Source organism: Cnephaeus nilssonii (genome assembly GCF_951640355.1).
Source record: "Cnephaeus nilssonii genome assembly, chromosome: 14".
In the NCBI taxonomy this organism is placed as follows: Eukaryota; Metazoa; Chordata; class Mammalia; order Chiroptera; family Vespertilionidae; genus Cnephaeus; species Cnephaeus nilssonii.
The window spans coordinates 77997919-78017008 of record NC_137085.1 but is presented as its reverse complement, the minus strand read 5'-3'; the positions used below and the strand labels follow the sequence as shown (position 1 = coordinate 78017008).

Below are 19090 nucleotides of genomic sequence, written 5' to 3'. Positions count from 1 at the left end.
TCTGGGCATGGGCCTGTTAGGGTTCTTCTTGCTTGGGGTTCTCTGTGCCTCCTGAACTTGTGTGACTTTTTCCTTTATCAGGTCAGGAACGTTTTCTGCATTATTTCTTTAAACATGTTCTCTATCCCTTTCTGCCTCTTCTGGCACACCTGCTGTTCTAATATTGTTATGTTTCATGTTGTTCCACAGCTCCTTTAAGCTGTCCTCCTGTTTTTTTAATTGTGCTTTCTTTTCGGTTCTCTGATTGAGTGATTTTTTTCAACCTTGTCTTCTAATTCATTGATTCAATCCTCATCTTCCCCTAATCTGTTGTGTGTTCCTTCCAATGTGTTCTTTATTTGTGCTATGTCATTCTTTATTTCCGACTATTCTTTTTTCATAGTTACTATACCTTTTTTCATGTTGTTGAGCATCTTTACCATCATTACTCTGAACTCAGTTTCATATAAATTTCTTATCCCTGCTTCATTTATCTCTTCTTCAGTAGGATTCTATTGTTCTTTCACTTAGGGTTGTTTCTCTGTCTCCTCATTTGGCTTTCTCTTTGGATTTGTGGCTATGTATTAGGTAGATCCGTTATGCCTCTCAATCTCCAGTGCAGGACAGTGTCAAATGCTGTTTCTAATTGTATCAGGCAAAGACTTTAAGCCTCTAGAGCACGGGTCCTCAAACTTTTTAAACAGAGGGCCAGTTCACTATAGACTGTTGGAGGGCCGGACTATAGTTTAAAAAAAGCTATGAACAAATTCCTATGCACACTGCACATATCTTATTTTGAAGTAAAAAACAAAACGGCAAAAACACCCGCATGTGGCCTTCGGGCCGTAGTTTGAGGACGCCTGCTCTAAAGCCTACCGCTGCCTACAGATTGATAGGATTCCACTTGAATGTCCCCAGGCAACAGGGTGGGACAGTTGCTTCTGCCTGGAGGCTAATTGTTGTTGTTAGTCTTTTACATGGCCTCAGGGCAGGGTGTTTTCCAATAGGGTGGGTCAACTGTCTTCCTCTCGGGCAAAGCAAATGTCTGCATAAGAAAGATGACCTCTGCAGTGTGAGGGAATGATTCAGCACAGGAAACAGGGTGTCTGCATTCTGAGCTGTAATCCCAGAGGCCCCAATACTGGCTTCTGCTCACACAGCTCCAGTCCACTCTGTCCTCCCTCTGGCGGAGCACATGGTGAATGACTACACAGGGAATTTTGTGCTTCGGTCCTTTAAGAGGGTGCCTGAATTTTCAGCTATCACTCCCTGGCAGACAGCAACCCTGCTGCTTTTCACAGCCAGATGTTATGTGGGCACCTTTCTCAGTTCTGGTGCTCTCTACTGGGCGGCCCAGGTTGGGTATTAGACCCCAGAGTTCTCAGTGGCACCCCCCCCCGCCCCCGCCCCACACACACAGCTGCGATATCTCTGTAGAACTTCAGCTGCTGTCTCTGGGCACCTGGCCCAGCCCTTTCGTGCCTCCACCCCCTACCAGTCTCTCTGTGGTCTCCACTTTCGGTCCTTGGGTATCAGGGTTCTCTCCTGTGAGTCTTCCATTGATTATTCAAGAAGTTTTTCTGTATTTTAGTTGTAATTCCACTTTGTTCCTGGGAGCGTGTCTGTGCAGCATCCATTTACTCTGCGACCATTTTTAATCTCTGGTCAAATGATTTTTTACAAGAGGGCCAAGACCATTCAGTAGGGGGAAGATAGTCTCTTCAACAAATGGTGCTGGGACAGCTGCACATCCATGTGCAAAAAGAATGAGGTTGTCTCCTACCTCACTCCAAATATAAGAATTAACTCAAAAGACATACATATAAGGGCTAAAACTACAATACTCATAGAAGAACACCCAAGTGTAAATTTTCATGACTGTGGGTTTTTAGATATTACTCCAAAAGCCCAGCAACAAAAAAACAGATAAATTGGACTTTAACAAAATTAAAATGTTGATGCATCAAAGGACATGATCAAGAAAGTAAAAGGACAGCATACACAATGGCAGAGAATATTTGCAAATAATTCTCTGATAAAGGCATAATAGCCACAGTATACATAAGGAACTCTCCTAACAACAGAAAGACAACCCAATTAAAAAATTGAGCAATGGACTTGAGTAGACATTTCTCAGAAGTTGTACAATGGACAATAAGCACATAAAAAGATGGTCAACATCATTAGTCATTAGGGAAATATACAGTAAAATAAAACTTCACATCCACAAAAATGGCTATATTTTAAAAAAATGAAAAATAACATGTTGGCAAGGGTACAGAGAAAATGGAATCTTTGAACATTGGTTGTAGGTATATAAAATGGTGTCTGTCACCTTTGTTGAAAACATTTGGTGGCTCCTCAATAAATTAATCATAGAATTTCCATATGGCCCAGCTCCTCAGTACCCCATGTTCCACTTCTAGGTATATACCCAAGAAAATTGAACATAGGAGTTCAAATAGAAACTTGTTCACAGGCGTTTATAGCGTGCTGTTTACAGAAGCCAAAAGTTAGGAACAACCAAAATGTCAATCAATAGATGAATGGGGAAACAAAATATGGTCAATCTATATAATGGAATATTATTCAGCCATAATAAAGGATGAAGTACTGACACATGCTACAACATGGATGAGCTTGGAAATAATTATACTAAAGTGGAAGAAGCCAGACACAAACGGCTGCAGACGACTCCTTTCATATGAAGTATCCAGAGTTTGAAAACTTTAGAGACAGTTCAGTAGTTGCCAGGGCTGGGTTATGGGTAGTGACTGCTTAATATTTTGGAGTTTCCTTTTGGTCAGGAACTAGATAGTGATAACTGTTACACAGCATTGTGAGTTTACTAAGTGCCACTGAATTGTACACTTTATAATGTTAAAATGGTAAGTTTTATATTATTTCATTTAGCTGCAATTTTTAAAAAGTGCTATAAAACCACTGGAAAGCAGTCAGGGCACATGCCTGGGTTGTGGGCTTGATTCCCAGTGTGGGGCCTGCAGAAACATCAGTGATTCTCCCTCATTGTTGATGTTTCTATCTCTCCTTCTACCTTCCTTTCTGAAATAAATGAAAATAATTTTTTAATGAAATTATAAAAAACTTCAGTAATTTAGTCTATATAAAATAAAATAGCTTAATTCTATCTTTTGTTGAAAAAATTTGATTTAAAATTAATATCCATTTTTATAGAATCATCTGAATCGTTTATTTCTATATCTTAGGTAATATAGAAAGTTAAAAAGCAGTTTTATATGTATGTTAACTTTATGATTACAACTAAAATACATTGCATAGTAAACAGGCTAGAAAGAAATAAAACAAAATGGTAACTATCCTATCTAATAAAGAGGGAATATGCTAATTGACCCTTGCACCATCGCAAAATATGGCAGCGCCCACAGCCAATAAGGAGGGAATATGCTAATTGACTATCACACCCTCAAAGATGGCGGTGCACACAGCCACAAGATGGCGGCACCCAGTCCCCTCAGCCCCGCTGGGGCGCCTGCCTTTGGAGTGCCCCAGTCCCCTCAGCACCCCAGCTGCCTCGGATGGCGGCTGCCCACCCACCCAGGGCCGCCCAAGGCTCAGGTAACCAGGGCCGGCCAAGGCTTGTGCTGCCGGCAGTGGCAGCAGCAGAGGTGTGATGAGGCATTGCCTTCCTCTGATCGCCGGGTCACCTCCTGCCCCTGAGGGCTCCTGGACTGTGAGAGGGGGCAGGCTGGGCTGAGGAACCCCCCTCCAGTGCATGAATTTTCATGTACTGGGCCTCTATTGGTTTTATAAATATAGTTGTAGGACAACTAATTACTTTATCTATTTTCCAATACTTTTATAAATGGATTCTATGCGTGATTTTAAAAATTAATTCAAAATATCTTCATAGATTAAACCAAAAGATAAGTTTAATTTTTAAAAATTATCTTCATGGAGGTTCTCTCTCTAGTACTGTTTTCTTACCTGGTAGCACATTGTAGCTTGATTCTACTCCAAGAAAACTTAAAAAGGATTCAAACTTCTCCTCAGTGCTAGAATCCAAGTTCACCATGGGAAGTGCTGCCCGTGGTGTCACCACCGCTGTTTGCTGAACTCTAGGCTGTCTGCTGGACCTGTGGTTAGGTGGAGAACTCTTCTTCAGTCTTTTGTAGTACATCTTCCTCCTTTGCTTCCTAGGAATTCCATCATTTTGTCCAAAGTCAATTTGAAAAATGATAAGCAGAAAAACACAAGACAAACCTGCAAACTTCATGCTTGCGTTTTCACCATCTAGTTTCTAGAATGAGAATGAAACAGTTTCCGAGTTAATGGTGACCAAATTTTTACATCTGAAAACTGACTAATAATTGCCTCTATGCCTCAGCAGCAGTTTTTGAGAAGTATCACATACGATATATGGAATCTGTGCTTCAGTATTACTGCCAAGTCAGAATTCAGAATTTTTCCATCTGAATCAGACTTCTAATATCTTTGTCTCCTGACCAGGCATGAGCAGACTTTTTCTGTAAAGGACCAGACAGTAAATATTTTAGGCTTCACGAGTCATATATTCTCTGTCATAACTGCTCCCCACAGCCATTGTAGCAGGAAAGCAGACAGTCCGTGCACAGATGAGTGGGACTGTATGCCAATAAACTTCTGTTTATCAAAACAGGTGGCGGGTCAGACGTGGCGCCTGGGCCAGTTCCCGACCCTGCTCTGGAGCGCTGAGTTGTAGGATTTCTTTGCACCTGTCTGCCAAGTCATTTTGTTACTGACATTATCTAAAATCCATTTTCCCTGCTCTCCTTTGTTGTTCTTTTATTCTCTAATAGCTTTATAATTTTATTTGTTGAGGGAGGGGACATGATCACACTATATAAAAATAATGGGAGCCTGGCCGCGTGGCTTCGCGGATGAGTGTCAACCTGTGAACCAGGAGGTCACGGTTTGATTCTTGGTCAGGGCACATGCCCGGGTTGCAGGCTCGATCCCCAAGTGTGGGGCATGTAGGTGGCAGCCGATCAATGATTCTCTTTCATCACTGATGTTTCTCTCTCTCTCTGTCTCTCTGTCTCTCTCTCCCTCCCTCTCCCTTCCTCTCTGAAATCAATAAAAATATATTTAAAAAATAATAATAAGGGGCAGTAGCATCAATTATAAAGAGGTAAGAGGGACAAAAAGTAACTCTTAATTAGTTGGTCTCAAGAGCAGCACAGGGCCCTGCACGTGGGGAAGCTGAGAAGCGTAGTTGAGAAGCACCTCAGTGCTCTGGTGAGGGACTGACAGCAGTGTTGTCGTCGGGTAGGATGCCCCAGGCTCTAAAGTCAGGTGCAGGGACAGGTAGAGAGAAGCCCTTCAAAGGTGATTACAGGGGCTTTGCTGGAGGATCACCCAGCCATACACTCTGACCTGCAGAGGGCTTGTGCAGTGTCCACTTCCTGTCTGAGCTTCGAGCTAGCACCCACCCTCCCCTCCGCTGGCAGTTCCTCCCTTGCACTCTTCCCCAGGTTCCCTCACTGTCAGTCTCTGATCAGCTGCCTCTGCACACAGCCAAGGTATGTGGAGGAGAACCTGAAACCCCGCGATCCTAAGGACCCAGGATCCTCAAAGTGTACCCCACTCCTCACAGACCTCCTTGATCATCTCTGTCAACCAGAACAAACCTGTTATATTTCAGAAAACATCACTCTGGCTGGTGAAGGGCAGGGATGGGAAAGGCTCCAGGTGGTGCTGCTACAAAAATTAAAACTTCAAACTGCCCTGGAGGGACTTTGAGAGCCCAAAGGGCCAACAGTGGCACAGAGCCTGTCAGCCAGCAGCCGTGTTGGGACCTTAGGAAATAACAAGTGACCCTCCAAGCATGTGACTCAGCCTTTCCGGGTGAGAGTGGCCTGCTGACGTCCAGGCGCTCCTATCTTTCAGGTCTGCTTCCAAACCTCGGGAAGGCTGTGGGGAGCCCAAGGGCATCTGAAGAGAAGATTGTGTACTGGAGGCAAAGAAGGCCTTCCCTGTCACAGTGCCTAGCACCCAAATGTATATCAAATGGAGATGATCAATGTCAAGTCCAGCCAAATATTGTGATCCTCTCCGTAAAAACCTATAATGGTTATAGCAAAAACAGAGTTGCCACCCTGGGTTCTTTGCCTCTGTACAAATGTCATTCACTGACATTTCCCCCTACTGACATCTTTTTTCCATTCTGCCATATGGTACATCACCTAGAGCCGTGGTTGGCAAACTGCGGCTCGCAAGCCACATGTGGCTCTTTGGCCCCTTGAGTGTGGCTCTTCCACAAAATACCACGGCCTAGGCAAGTCTATTTTGAATTAGTGGCGTTAGAAGAAGTTTAACCCTTTGCACTCGCTTGCTTTTTTCTCGATTCCTTTATTCTAATGCTAACCATGTCGAGTCACACTCGATATCCAAGTGCAAAAGGTTAAGTTTAAAAAATTTGGCTCTCAAAAGAAATTTCAATCGTTGTACTGTTGATATTTGGCTCTGTTGACTAATGAGTTTGCTGACCCATGACCTAGAGTTTAAGAATAAGAGCACTCTTTTGTGGGGTTTCCATTCCTGCATTACCAGCACTCCTGCCAGTTGGACAACTAGTGACCATGAAGGGGCGGCTCCCAGAGAAGCTGAAGGTCGGGTCATGGTTACTTCTGAGAGAACTATCAGCCATTACCAATTTGGTAACAAGACTTACCAAGTCTGACTTTTACTGCCAACCAAGATGGAGTAACAGACCACATATACCTTCCCACCTAAAACAACTGAAAATTTGACAAAAAACTTGAAACACCATTTTCAAATATTAGACATGGAACAGCACAAGACAGGGATCCCAGGGCAGGGTGAGGGGCACAAAACCCAAGGTGAGCCCCTGCTTATTGCCTAGAGGGAGTTCCTTCCTAGGCTGTAGCTCAGGGAGGGGACCCAGGCTGAGCCCGATAGTCTGCCTCAGTTGAAAAGACAGACCTGGAGGTCTGGAGATACCAGAGAGGCAAGAGTCTGCAGGTCAGAGTACAGAAAGGTGAGAGGTACCCAGGAAGCCACCAGAGACCTCAAGACTTCCACTGAGTACTGACTAGCATCTCTGTCTGAATAAACTCCTCAACACTGGAGAAACAACTACCAGGAAGGAAAAATCGCTGGGGCTTGAAAAAGCCTGGGTGGAAGAGTTGGTGTGCCCACCGATCAGAGTGGGAAACCTACTTCATAGAGCATCAAGCAGAGTTCTCAGGACACGGGCATAGCAGAGGGGAAACAATTCACCCTAAACTAATAGCTGCATTGATCCCACTTAACAAAACTGAACAAGCCTTTCCAAAAGAATCAATACTATCTGCAATAATTTACTATTTCCCGGAACACCTAATGGTGCTTGAGAATTTTTACCAGGCACCCAAGCAGGAAGAGTTGACTCATAACGATGAGAAAAATCAGTCTATTGAGACCAATGCAAAAATGGTTCAACTGACATGATTACTAAGTAAGTTATTAAAAGTTAGTATAAATATATTCATGTGTTTAAAAGGGTAGGAGAAATATACTAAAGAGATTCAAATCATACTTTTAAAGATTAAAACTACAATGTGAAAGATAAATTACATGATAAGGGGTGAATAGCACACTAGATATTACAGAAAAAAAATGAGTGATCTTGAAAACACAGTCATAGAAATTATCCAAAATGAAACACATGCACACACAAAAGACTAATAAAAATTTTAAGCAGATCAGTATGTGTCAAGGAAGCATAGACACATTTATATATAAAGAAATAAAGACCAATCACTTTTAGGCTTGATGAAAATCGGTTAAATAGGTTAAACTTAAGAGGATGGAAAATGTATACTATGGAAGATAAGGTAGGTAAAAACACCCAATCAGAACAGCAAAAGGAATTTTAAAAGAGGATAGTTTAAGGGGTATTAAGAATAACATCATTCACTTCATAGTGATACCAGAAAGAGAAGAGAGATAGTAAGGGCTTTGAAAACTTACTTGAAGAAATAGTGACTGAAAACTTCCCTAACCTGGCAAAAAAATATAGATATACAAGTCCAGAAGCACAGATGGACCCAAAGAGGCCCACACCATGACACATCATAATTAAAATACCAAATGTTAAAGATAGAGAATCTTAAAAATATAAAAAGAAAATCAGTTAGTTAAATACAACAGAGCTCCCATAAGACTGTCAGCTGATTTCTCAACAGTTTTGCCAGCCATAATTGATTGGGAGGAAATATTCAAAGTGATAAAAAGCAAGTACCTACAACCAGGACTATTCTATCCAGAAAGGTTGTCACTTAAAATTGAAGGCAAGATAAAGAGCTTGCCAGATAAGAAAAAGTTAGAGGAGTTTATTACCACCAAACCCATGCTACAAGAGATGTTAAATGGGCTTGTCTAAGAAGAATAAGGCAAAAAAGGACATAAATATGAATAATAAAATGGCTATATACCTATCTGTGCCGGCCAGCTCAGTCAAGGGTTTGGTGAGCCTGAGTGAGGGCGGTGAAAGATTGAAGAAAAGACAGAAAAACAGAATATGTTGGGGTTTGGTGGATCAGTTAGGGTTGACCAGGCCTGCAGGGGAGGGCAGTTAGGGGCAATCAGGCTGGCAAGGGAGCAGTTAGGCATCAATCGGGCTGTCAGGGGAGTGGTTAGGGGTGATCAGGCTGGCAGGCAGAAGTGGTTAGGGGCAATCAGGAAGGCAGGCAGGCGAGCAGTTGGGAGCCAGAGGTCCTCGATTGTGAAAGGGATGTCCGACTGCCCATTTAGGCCGATCCCCAGGGGATCGGGCCTAAATGGGCAGTCGGACATCCCTCAAGGGGTCCCAAATTGGAAAGGGTGCAGGCTAGGCTGAGGGACCCCCCCGCCCCCGCCGCCGTGCACGAATTTCGTGCACTGGGCCTCTAGTTAAACAATAAATGAGCCCTAACCAGTTTGGCTCAGTGGATAGAGCGTCGGCCTGCGGACTCAAGGGTCCCAGGTTCGATTCCGGTCAAGGGCATGTACCTTGGTTGCGGGCACATCCCCAGTAGGAGGTGTGCAGGAGGCAGCTGATCAATGTTTCTCTCTCATCGATGTTTCTAGCTCTCTATCCCTCTCCCTTCCTCTCTGTAAAAAATCAATAAAATATATTTTAAAAAACACACAAAAAAAACAATAAATGAGTTCCCAAGGAGATCAAGAAAGAAATAAAAAACTTCCTGGAAACGAATGAAAACACACAACAACCTCAATTCTCTGGGACACAACAAAAAAATCAGTTCTGAGAGGGAGGTTCATAGCACTACAGGCCTTCCTCAAAAAACAAACAAACAAAAACCACAAGAAAAATGAATAATAAACTATTTAACCCTACAACTTAAAAAAATGAGAAAGAGAACAACAAGTATAGCCCAGAGTAAGTGGACGGAAGGAAATATTAAATATTAGAGCACAAATAAATGGCACAGATGCTAAAAAATGATACAAAAAATCGATGAAATGAAGATTTGGCTTTTTGAAAAGTTAAAAAGGATTGGTGAACCATTAGCCAGACTCATGAAGAATGTGAGAGAGGAACCAAATAAGTAAAATCAGAAATGAAAGCATTGAAGTAACAACAACTGACACCACAGAAATTTAAAGGATTTTAAGAAAATAATGTGAACAACTATATGCCAACAGGCTAGACAATGGGGATGAAATTGACAAACTCCTACAAAAATAAGGTCTTCCAAAACTGAATCAGGAAGAATCAGAAAACCTGAATAGGCCAATAACAACTGATGAAATAGAAGCAGTAATAAAAAAATTCCAAGCAAACAAAAGCCCGAGTCCGGATGACTTCACAGGGGAGTTTTAACTAATATTCAAAGGAGAATAAACACCTATACTCCTCAAACTATTTCAGAAAATCCAAGAGGAAGGAACACTTCCAAACTCTTTTTATGAGGCCAGCATTATCCTAATTCCAAAATCAGATAAAGACACTACAAAGGAAGAGAATTACAATCCAATATTCCTGATGAACATAGATACTAAAATCCTCAATAAAATATTAGCAAATTGGATCCAGCAATATATTAAAAAGACCATGCACCATGACCAAGTGGGATTTATTCCAGGGATGTGAGGCTGGCACTGTATTCACAAATCAATAAACATTATACATCACTTAAATAAATTGAAGGACAAAAATCACATGATCATATCATTAGATTTAGAAAAAACATTTGACAAAATCCAACACAGATTTTTGATAAAAACTGTCAGCAAAGTGGGAATAGAGGAATCATATCTCGACATAATCTATCCTATCTAATAATAGAGTAACATGTAAATTACCATCACTCCGCTACGCCCACGATTGGGTGGCGGGAGGCTGGGGGGCGGGACTCGGGGTGGCCTATCAGGCCATTGAGAGGCACGGATCCGCTGCCACTGAGGGGGGCTGCCCTGCTGTTGAGAGGCGCAGGGGGCGGGACTCCCGCCCCCTGTGCCTCTCAACGGCCAGATCCGCGGCCGCTTAGGGGGCCTGCCTCGGACACCCAGCTGCGCCTCTCAACGGCAGGATAGCCAGGTGTCCGCGGCAGCCCCACTCAGCGGCCGTTGAGAGGCGCAGGGGGCAGGAGTCCCGCCCCCTGCGCCTCTCAACAGCAGGGTAGCCCCCCTCAGTGGCCGTGGACCATCAAAAGTGGGGGAGCTAGGTGCCTGTCTGCTCCGGCACCAGGCCTGGTGCACCAGCGGACAGGCACCCAGCTCCACCGCGAAAAGCGAAAGCGTGTAGGGGACCCTACACGTGCATGATTCAATCATGCACTGGGCCTCTAGTGTATATATAAAAGCCTAAGGGACCATATAACTGGTCGACCGAATGACCCGTCACTGTGACGTGCACTGACCACCAGGGTGCAGATGCTTAATGCATCTGGTGGTCAGTGCACTCCCATAGCCAACCTCCCGTGGTCCCTTCCCCCAGCCAGCCGCCCTGATTGCTGGCCAGGCCGAGGGATCCCTCCTATGCATGGATTCATACACTGGGCCTCTAGTAAAGGACATATGTGATAAACCTATAGCGAACATAATACTCAGTGGGTCAAAACTAAAACCATTTCCCCTAAGAACAGGAACAAGACAGGGATGTTTGCTTTTGCCACTCTTATTCAACATAGTACTGGAAGTCCTAGCTACAGCGATCAGACAAGAAGAAGAGCTAAAAGGCATTCAACTTGTAAAGGAGTAAGTAAAACTTTCATTATTCACAAGTGACATGATATTGTACATAGAAAACCCTAAAGATTCCACCAAATAGCTACTAGATTTAATAAAGGAATTCAGCAATGTAGCAGGATACAAAATTAACACCCAGAATTCTATGGCATTTTTGTACACCAATAGTGAATTCTCAGGAAGATAATCTAAACAAACAATCTCATTTACCATTGCAACAAAAAAAAATTAAGATACTTAGGAATAACCTTAACCAAGGAGGTAAAAGACTGATACTCAGAAAACTACAGGACATTGAAAAAAAGAGATAGAGGCTGAAACTGGTTTGGCTCAGTGGATAGAGTGTCGTCTTGCGGACTCAAGGGTCCCAGGTTCGATTCCAGTCAAGGGCATGTACCTTGGTTGCGGGTACATCCCCAGTAAGGGGTGTGCAAGAGGCAGCTGATCGATGTTTCTCTTTCATCGATGTTTCTAACTCTCTATCCCTCTCTCTTCCTCTCTGTAAAAAATCAATAAAATATATTTTAAAAAGAAAAGAAAAAAGAGATAGAGGAAAATATAAACGAAGGGGAAGAATATACCATGTTCATGGATTGGTAGAATCAACAACATTAACCTTTTGCACTCGGATGTCGAGTGTGACTCGACACGGTTGGCATTGGTAGCAGCTGGAGAAAAAAGCAAGCGAGTGCAAAGGGTTAAAATGTCCATACTACACAAAGTAATCTACAGATTCAGTGCACTCCCTATTAAAATACCAACGGCATATTTCACAGATCTAGAACAAATACTCCAAAAATGCATGTGAACCACAAAAGACCCCAAATAGCCTCAGCAATCTTAAAAAAGAAAAGCAAAGTTGAAGGGATCATAATACCAGATATCAAGCTATACTACAAAGCCACTGTAATTAAACCAGCTTGGTACTGGCACAAGAACAGGCATATAGATCAATGGAACAGAAAGGAGACCCCAGAAATCGACCCAAGACGCTATGCTCAATTAATATTTGACAAAGTTGGCAAGAGCATACAATGGAGTCAGGACAGTCTCTTCTATAAATGGTGTTGGGGAAATTGGACAGATACATGCAAAAATATACAATTAAACTACCAACTTACACCATACATAAGAATAAACTCAAAATGGATAAAATGTAAGATGTGAAAACCATAAAAATCCTAGAAGAAACCAAAGGCAGCAAAATCTCAGATATTTCTCATAGCAATATGTTTACAGATACATCTCTAAGGCCAAAGGAAACTCAGCAAAACCAATGAGACTACATAAAAATAAAAGGCTTCTGCAGAGCAAAAGAAACTGTCAACAAAATGAAAAGGGAGCCCGCTGTATGGGAGAACTCATTTGGCAGTGATACATCTGATAAAGGGTTACTATCCTAAACTCATACAAGTTAGCAATAGGAAGACAAACAATCCAATTAAAAAAATGGACAAAGAACTTAAATAGACACTTCTCCAAAGTGGACATATAGAAGGCCAAGAGACATGAGAAAATGCTCAATGTCACTGATCATCAGGGAGATGCAAATTAAAATGACAATGAGGTATCACCTCCCATCTGTCAGAATGGCTACCATCAACAAATCAACAAATGACAAGTGCTGGAGAGGCTGTGGAGAAAAGGGAACCCTCGTGCACTGCTGGTGGGAATGCAGACTGGGGCAGCCATTATGGAAAACAGTATGGAGTTTGCTCAAAAAATTAAATATGGAACTGCCATTTGACCCAGTGATTTCACTTCTAGGAACATATCCTAAGAAACCTGAAGCACCAATCAGAAAGAATGTATGCACCCCTGTGTTCATAGCAGCACAGTTTACAACAGCTAAGACCTGGAAACAGCCCAAGTGCCCATCAGTAGACAAGTGGATAAAAAGCTGTGGTGCATTTACACCATGGAATACTGTGCAGCAGTAAAAAAGCAGGATCTCTTACCCTTTGAGACAGCATGGAGGGACCTGGAGAGCATCATGCTAAGTGAAATTAGTCAGAGAACGACAAGCATCACATAAATATCAAATAAGTGGAATTGAATGAACCAAATAAATTGATGAACAGAATTGATCCAGAGTCATAGAAGCATAGAACAGACTGCAGAGTGTTAGAAGGAAGGCGGGGAGCGGGGTGGGTGGGATGAGAACAACAAAGAACTTTATGCGTATATGTATAACCCATGGGCGCCGACAGTGGTTTGGTTTAGTCCTCCGGTGGGGCGTGGGGACAGGCTAGAAAGGGTCAATGAGCAAAAAAAAGGGGATGTATGTCAGACTTTCAACAGTAAAGATTTAATTAAAAAAAATAAAAATAGAACCATCTTATTACCCAGCATTTCCACTCTCAGATATTTGAAGAAACCCAAAATACTAATTCAAAAAGATATATGCACCCTTTTGTCCATCTGCAGTATTAGTTAAAATAGTCAAGATATGGAAGCAACTCATCGATAGAATGGTAACTATGTCATACGTACTAGTAAATAAAATGGAATATTACTCAGCTATTAAAAAAATAAAGTCTTACCATTTGTGACAACATGAATGGAACTAGAGGGTTTTATGCTAACTGGAATAAGTCAGACAGAAAGACAAATACCATACGATTTTACTTATATGTGGAATCAAAATAAATGAACAAACAGAAACAGACTCAGATACAGAGAACTCACTCCTGGTTTCCAGATAGGATGGTGGTTTGGCCTTGATGAAATGATGAAGAAATTAAGTAAAACAAATTAGGCCTAGCTAGTGTTGCTCAGTGAGAGAGTGTCAACCCATGAACCAAGAGGTCAAGGGTTCGATTCCTGGTCAGGGCATATGCCTGGTTTCAGGCTCAATTCCCAGTGTGGGGGCTTTCAGAAGGCAGGCAATTGATGATGTTTCTCTCTCATTGATGTTTCTATCTATATCTCTTTCCCTTCCTCTCTCTCTGAAAATCAATAAAAACATATTTTGTAAAAAAGAAAGGAATACAAATTGGTATTTACAAAATAGTCATGGAGATTTAAAGTACAGCCTAGGAAATAAATACAGTCAATAATATATTGTAATAATGATGCATGGCACCAGGTGGGCACTTGGCTCATCCAGGAGATCACTTCATAAAATATATAACTGTCTCTTCACCATGCTGCACACTTGAAACTAATATAAAATAATATGGAGTATTCACTGTAATTGAAAAATAAAGAAAGAAAGAAGTAAATAGCCCTAGCCGGTTTGGCTCAGTGGGTAGAGCGTCGATATGTGGACTGAAGGTCCTGGGTTCGATTCCGGTCAGGGGCATGTACCTCAGTTGCAGGCTCCTCCCTGGCCTGGGCCCTGGTAAGGTCAGGGCACATGCAGGAGGCAACCAAGTGATGTGTTTTTCTCACATCAATATTTCTCTCTGTCTTTTCCTCTCTCTTCACTCACTCTAAAAACCAATGGAATACACACTGAGTGGCCAAATTATTATGATCTCTGAACGCGTAATAATCTGGCCACTCTGTGTGTGTGTGTGTGTGTGTGTGTGTGTGTGTGTGTGTATTTATTTATTAGAGGCCCGGTGCATGAATTCGTGCATGCGTGGGGTCCAGCCAGCCTGGCCAGGGGGAGGGGACATGGGCGGTTGGCCGACCTGCCTGCTGGTCGAACTCCTGGTCGAGGGGACAATTTGCATATTAGCTTTTTATTATATAGGCTATACACTGAGTGGCCAGATTATTATGCGTTCAGAGATCATAATAATCTGGCCACTCAGTGTATTTTTGTTTAAATCTGTTTTCTATTTGCTTCCTGCTTATCCTGCCTGGGCTTTGGTGGTGTTTTTGTTTTGTTTTTTCTATTCTTGCTTGCTTTTTAAAATATTGATTACTTATTTTTTATTATTACATTAGCAACTATACACCTTTACTATTCTGTTTTTTTTATACAGGTTACCACACACATCCTTGAGTTATCAAGTCTAATACAAATCAGTACCTTTTCCATTTCCTGTACAATGCAAGGATCAGGAACCTTCCACTTCATCCTGGCATGTGTGCTGCTTTTGTCATATATTTCACTTCTTTACATATGTTAAACCCTTAAAAGATTATTATTATTGTTGTTGTTTTATACTCACATTTTATTTATATCAGGCTCTCTCAGGCTTAGCACTGTTAAAATTTGTGTTGGATAGTTCTTTTTTGTTGGGGGATGGCCTTTCTATACTTAGTATCATCTCTTGCCTCAAGCCAGTAGATGCCCCTACTACCTTCCCTTCATTTATGATAACCATAAATGTCTCTAGACATCACCAAATATATCCTAGGGTATAGAGGGAATTATCCTGTTCCCAGAGGAGAACCACTAATTTAGATCTCCCTAAACATTTTTCCTTTTTGATTATCTTTATTCTTTCCAGCATCATCAGTTTTCTATAGAATTATTTTATTTCTGATTGACATTTTTAATTCTTTTAGTGCAGGACAACTGGTGACCAGTTCTCTTTTTGTTTATCTGAAAATATTTATGTTTACTCTGAAAGGCTATATTGTGTAGATATGAAATTATAGGTTCACACGTGTTTTTGTTCAGCATTTTGAAGATTTCATTCCAATGTCTTCTTTTTTCCATAGTTTCTATTAAGTGGTCATGTGTCAATCTAATTATTACTCCTTTAAAAGTTACCTTTTTCCTGGTTGCTTTTAAGATGTTCTCTTGGCTTTGGTTTTCAGCTGTTTTATCTGTTTACATATGATTTTCTTGTTTTTTTTATAGCACTTTTGAACCTGTAGCCTCATATTCATCAGATTTCAAAACTTCTAAGCCCTTGTCTCTTCAAATACTTTCTTGCTTCTCTCTCCTCTTTCTTTTTAGAACTACAATTGCATGTATGATAGTCTTATTCTTATGTCAGTTTTATTTTGTACGTTTGGGTTTTTAATTTTTTTATTTTTCAATTACAGTTGACACTCAATATTATATTTGTTTCAGGCATACAGCATAGTTAGTTAAACATTTCTATAACTTATGATCACTCTGATAAGTCTAGCATCTACCTCACACTATACATAGTTATTACAATGTGACTATATTCTGTGCTGTACTTTACATCCCCAGGACTATTTCGTAACTGCCAGTTTGTACTACGTAACCCTTTCACCTTTTCACTCAGACCCCAACCCTCCAAAAGCCTCTCCCATCTGACAACCATCAGTTTGTTTTCTGTACCTATGAGGTGTTTCTGTTTGTTTGTTTCTTATTATGTCTTTAATGTCTCTCTTCCTGCCTTGTATTTTTCATCCGAGATTCACTGGTTCATCCTAGTTATTCTTTTAATCTGTCTTTCAGCTCACTAATTATCTTTTCAATTGTGGTTTATCTGCTATTAAATCCACTCACTGACTTCCTTATTTCTGTTATGTAGTTTGTTTTGTAGTTTTTTGAGTTGTCAATGGGTTCTACTGACTCTACTGAAAATTTTAATCTTGGTTTTTACTTTTTGAACATACTTATCACTTTTTTTTTTTCGAGTATAATTCACTTTTTAATGAGAACAATGTGTGTAATGACAGGACGCCCCGCCGTGCACAGATGGCGGTAGTGAATACCCATGGAATGTATTCTGCTCAAGGAGGGAGGTAGGAAGGGAGGTTCAGGGGCTGTGAGCCGGCGGCCTGCCCCCTGGCCAGTGGACACGAGGCTGGGCCGCTGACCGGGGGGCCTGCACGCACCTCCTTGAATGGTAAACAACTTATCACATTTTTTTAAGTTTGTGTCTGAAGACTCCGTTTTCAGGGTCCTCTGTAATCTATATTTCTTTAAGTAGTCATTTCTCTAGTCTGAATTTCTTTAAGTCTTGAGCCATGTTGTTCTGTTTGTGTGATTGGTGGCTTTTGATTGCATGACATTGTGTATAAAAAATTATGAAAATACGTTGAAGGCCTAGGATGATATATTCTTAAATAGTATTCTTTTATTATTATATTTATTTATTTATTTTTTAATCCTCACCTGAGGATATTTTTCCATTGATTTTTAGAGAGAGAGAAAGAGAGAGAAATACCGATGTGAGAGAAACACATCGATTGGTTGCGTCCTGCGCGAGCCCCGACCAGGGCCCGGGCAGGGGAGGAGCCTGCAACCGAGGTACATGCCCTTGACTGGAATCGAACCCGGGATCCTTTCGTCTGCAGGCCTAAGCTCTATCTACTGAGCTAAACCGGCTAGGGTGGATGATGAATTCTTTATCCCAAAAGGATTGATACCTACTTTGGACATGAAGCTAAGGGCTACCAATTATAGATTGAGTGATGGAAGCACTTTGTGCCCCAAGTCAAGCCTGGAGATTTTTCCAGCATCACCTTCCCCGCCATCCCTGCTGCCTGCTTAGTCCTTTTCCTTGATTTTTGTTTCTTTTGCCTAATGAGGCTATTGTAGAGCCATATACTAAGCTTCTCCACCTCTTCTGGATCCACAGATGCCTCCGAAGGAAAGTTTCCCAAACCTCTTTGCGTTTCAGTCCCGTCCCATATGTGGGCTGTTATTGTCCTATCTTGTCTAATTATTCTCAGTATATCAGTCGACCTGATGGCCTGGCCTGCCATTATTAGAAGCAGAAGTTCCCTGAGATTCATTTTATTTCCTGCTGAAATATATCCATGTCCTAAAAGAGAATGTTGTGAGTTGTAAAATTTTTGAATTTTCATGTTCAGAAAATATTCTGTTTAGTTAAAAATAGAATTATTTCAAAATCATTTGCCATCAATACTTCACAGATATTATTCCATTAGTTTCTTACATCTAGTGTTATCAGTGAAAACTTTAAATTTAATCTGATTTTCATCTCAAGAAATCTGTTTTTCTCTCTATAGAAACTTTTTCATATTTTCAATTAATTTAATATTCAGAAAATTTACTACAATGTATAGGGTTGGGTGGTGGTTTTTAATTCATCCTTCTTGGGACCTTTTCATCTAACACCTTTCTCCCCTGCAGGCTCTCTTCTGCTTAGTTTTCTCCCACATCCCCATGTTCTCCCGTCTTCGAGGCCTCCTCCCAGCTTCTGTCTCAGCAGTTCTTATTTTCCAGTGGAGCTACATACTCATGTGTGTATTTGTTGATCATACATCTTCTCTTATTTCTAGGGATCTTGTGAGAGGAGAAGAGGGTGTGCAATCTGCTCAGTTTGCCCTCTTGAATCTCAGTAGTTTTTTTATAACTTTATCGAAAAACATCTTCCCCTAGCCACGTTGTCCTTGGGTCATATTCTGACTTGCCGCCACTAAGGTATTATGTCTGCGAGCCCAGCCCTGCAAACTTTGTTCAGTGTATCTGCACATTAGTTACTGCAGTCATTCTGAAATCTTTACTGTAAGTCATTGAAAGAAAACAATATTAGAACAACTTTTTGTAACTTACTTTTAAAAACACTAACATGCAAAATGTAAGGAAGGAACAAATCCCTTAGCTGATTGACTGCAAAAATTGTAAACGGGAGTTCAGAGAGCAAGCCAGCCCTGGAAAGGAGTAACAAAAGCAGCAGGAAGCCTAGGGAATGGACTGGGAGGTGGGCTGTGGGGAGAACGCGGTGGCGGGGCGAGGCCCTGCTGGAGAGCATCAGCCCTGGGCCGGCCTTGCCGCTGTGTGCGGGCTCCCCTGGGCGGGTCAGGGCTGGAGGGAAGTCTGGGGCCTGTTGTCCCCGGGCCGCCTGCAAACACTCAGCAGCTGCCTGAGCTCACCCCATCCTGGAAACCAGCTGCCTCGTCTTTCTCTCTATTTCCCCCAAAGCTGGCCTGCTTTTACTAATCCAGAAATCTAAACAGGCATGCGCAGAAATAACTTTGCAGAGCTCCCTTAACTTTAACAAAATTAGAATCTAAATAATCTCATTGCAATGTTGAAGTAATTTTT

The 19090-nt window shown here is 41.6% G+C and overlaps 2 protein-coding genes across 5 annotated transcripts in view; one reads left to right on the top strand and one right to left on the bottom strand.

The window, feature by feature from the left end:
• The window catches only part of CENPP (centromere protein P), a 316284-nt gene that overhangs the window by 219989 nt on the left and 77205 nt on the right, over positions 1-19090 (top strand). The gene's annotated exons all lie outside the window — the stretch shown is intronic.
• The window catches only part of ECM2 (extracellular matrix protein 2), a 58174-nt gene that overhangs the window by 36886 nt on the left and 2198 nt on the right, over positions 1-19090 (bottom strand). For both annotated transcript variants that reach the window (XM_079791353.1, XM_079791354.1), the window contains one exon: positions 3946-4258. In XM_079791353.1, the coding sequence (XP_079647479.1) occupies positions 3946-4258 (313 nt within the window). Of the gene's footprint in view, positions 1-3945; positions 4259-19090 lie in introns of those variants that run through there.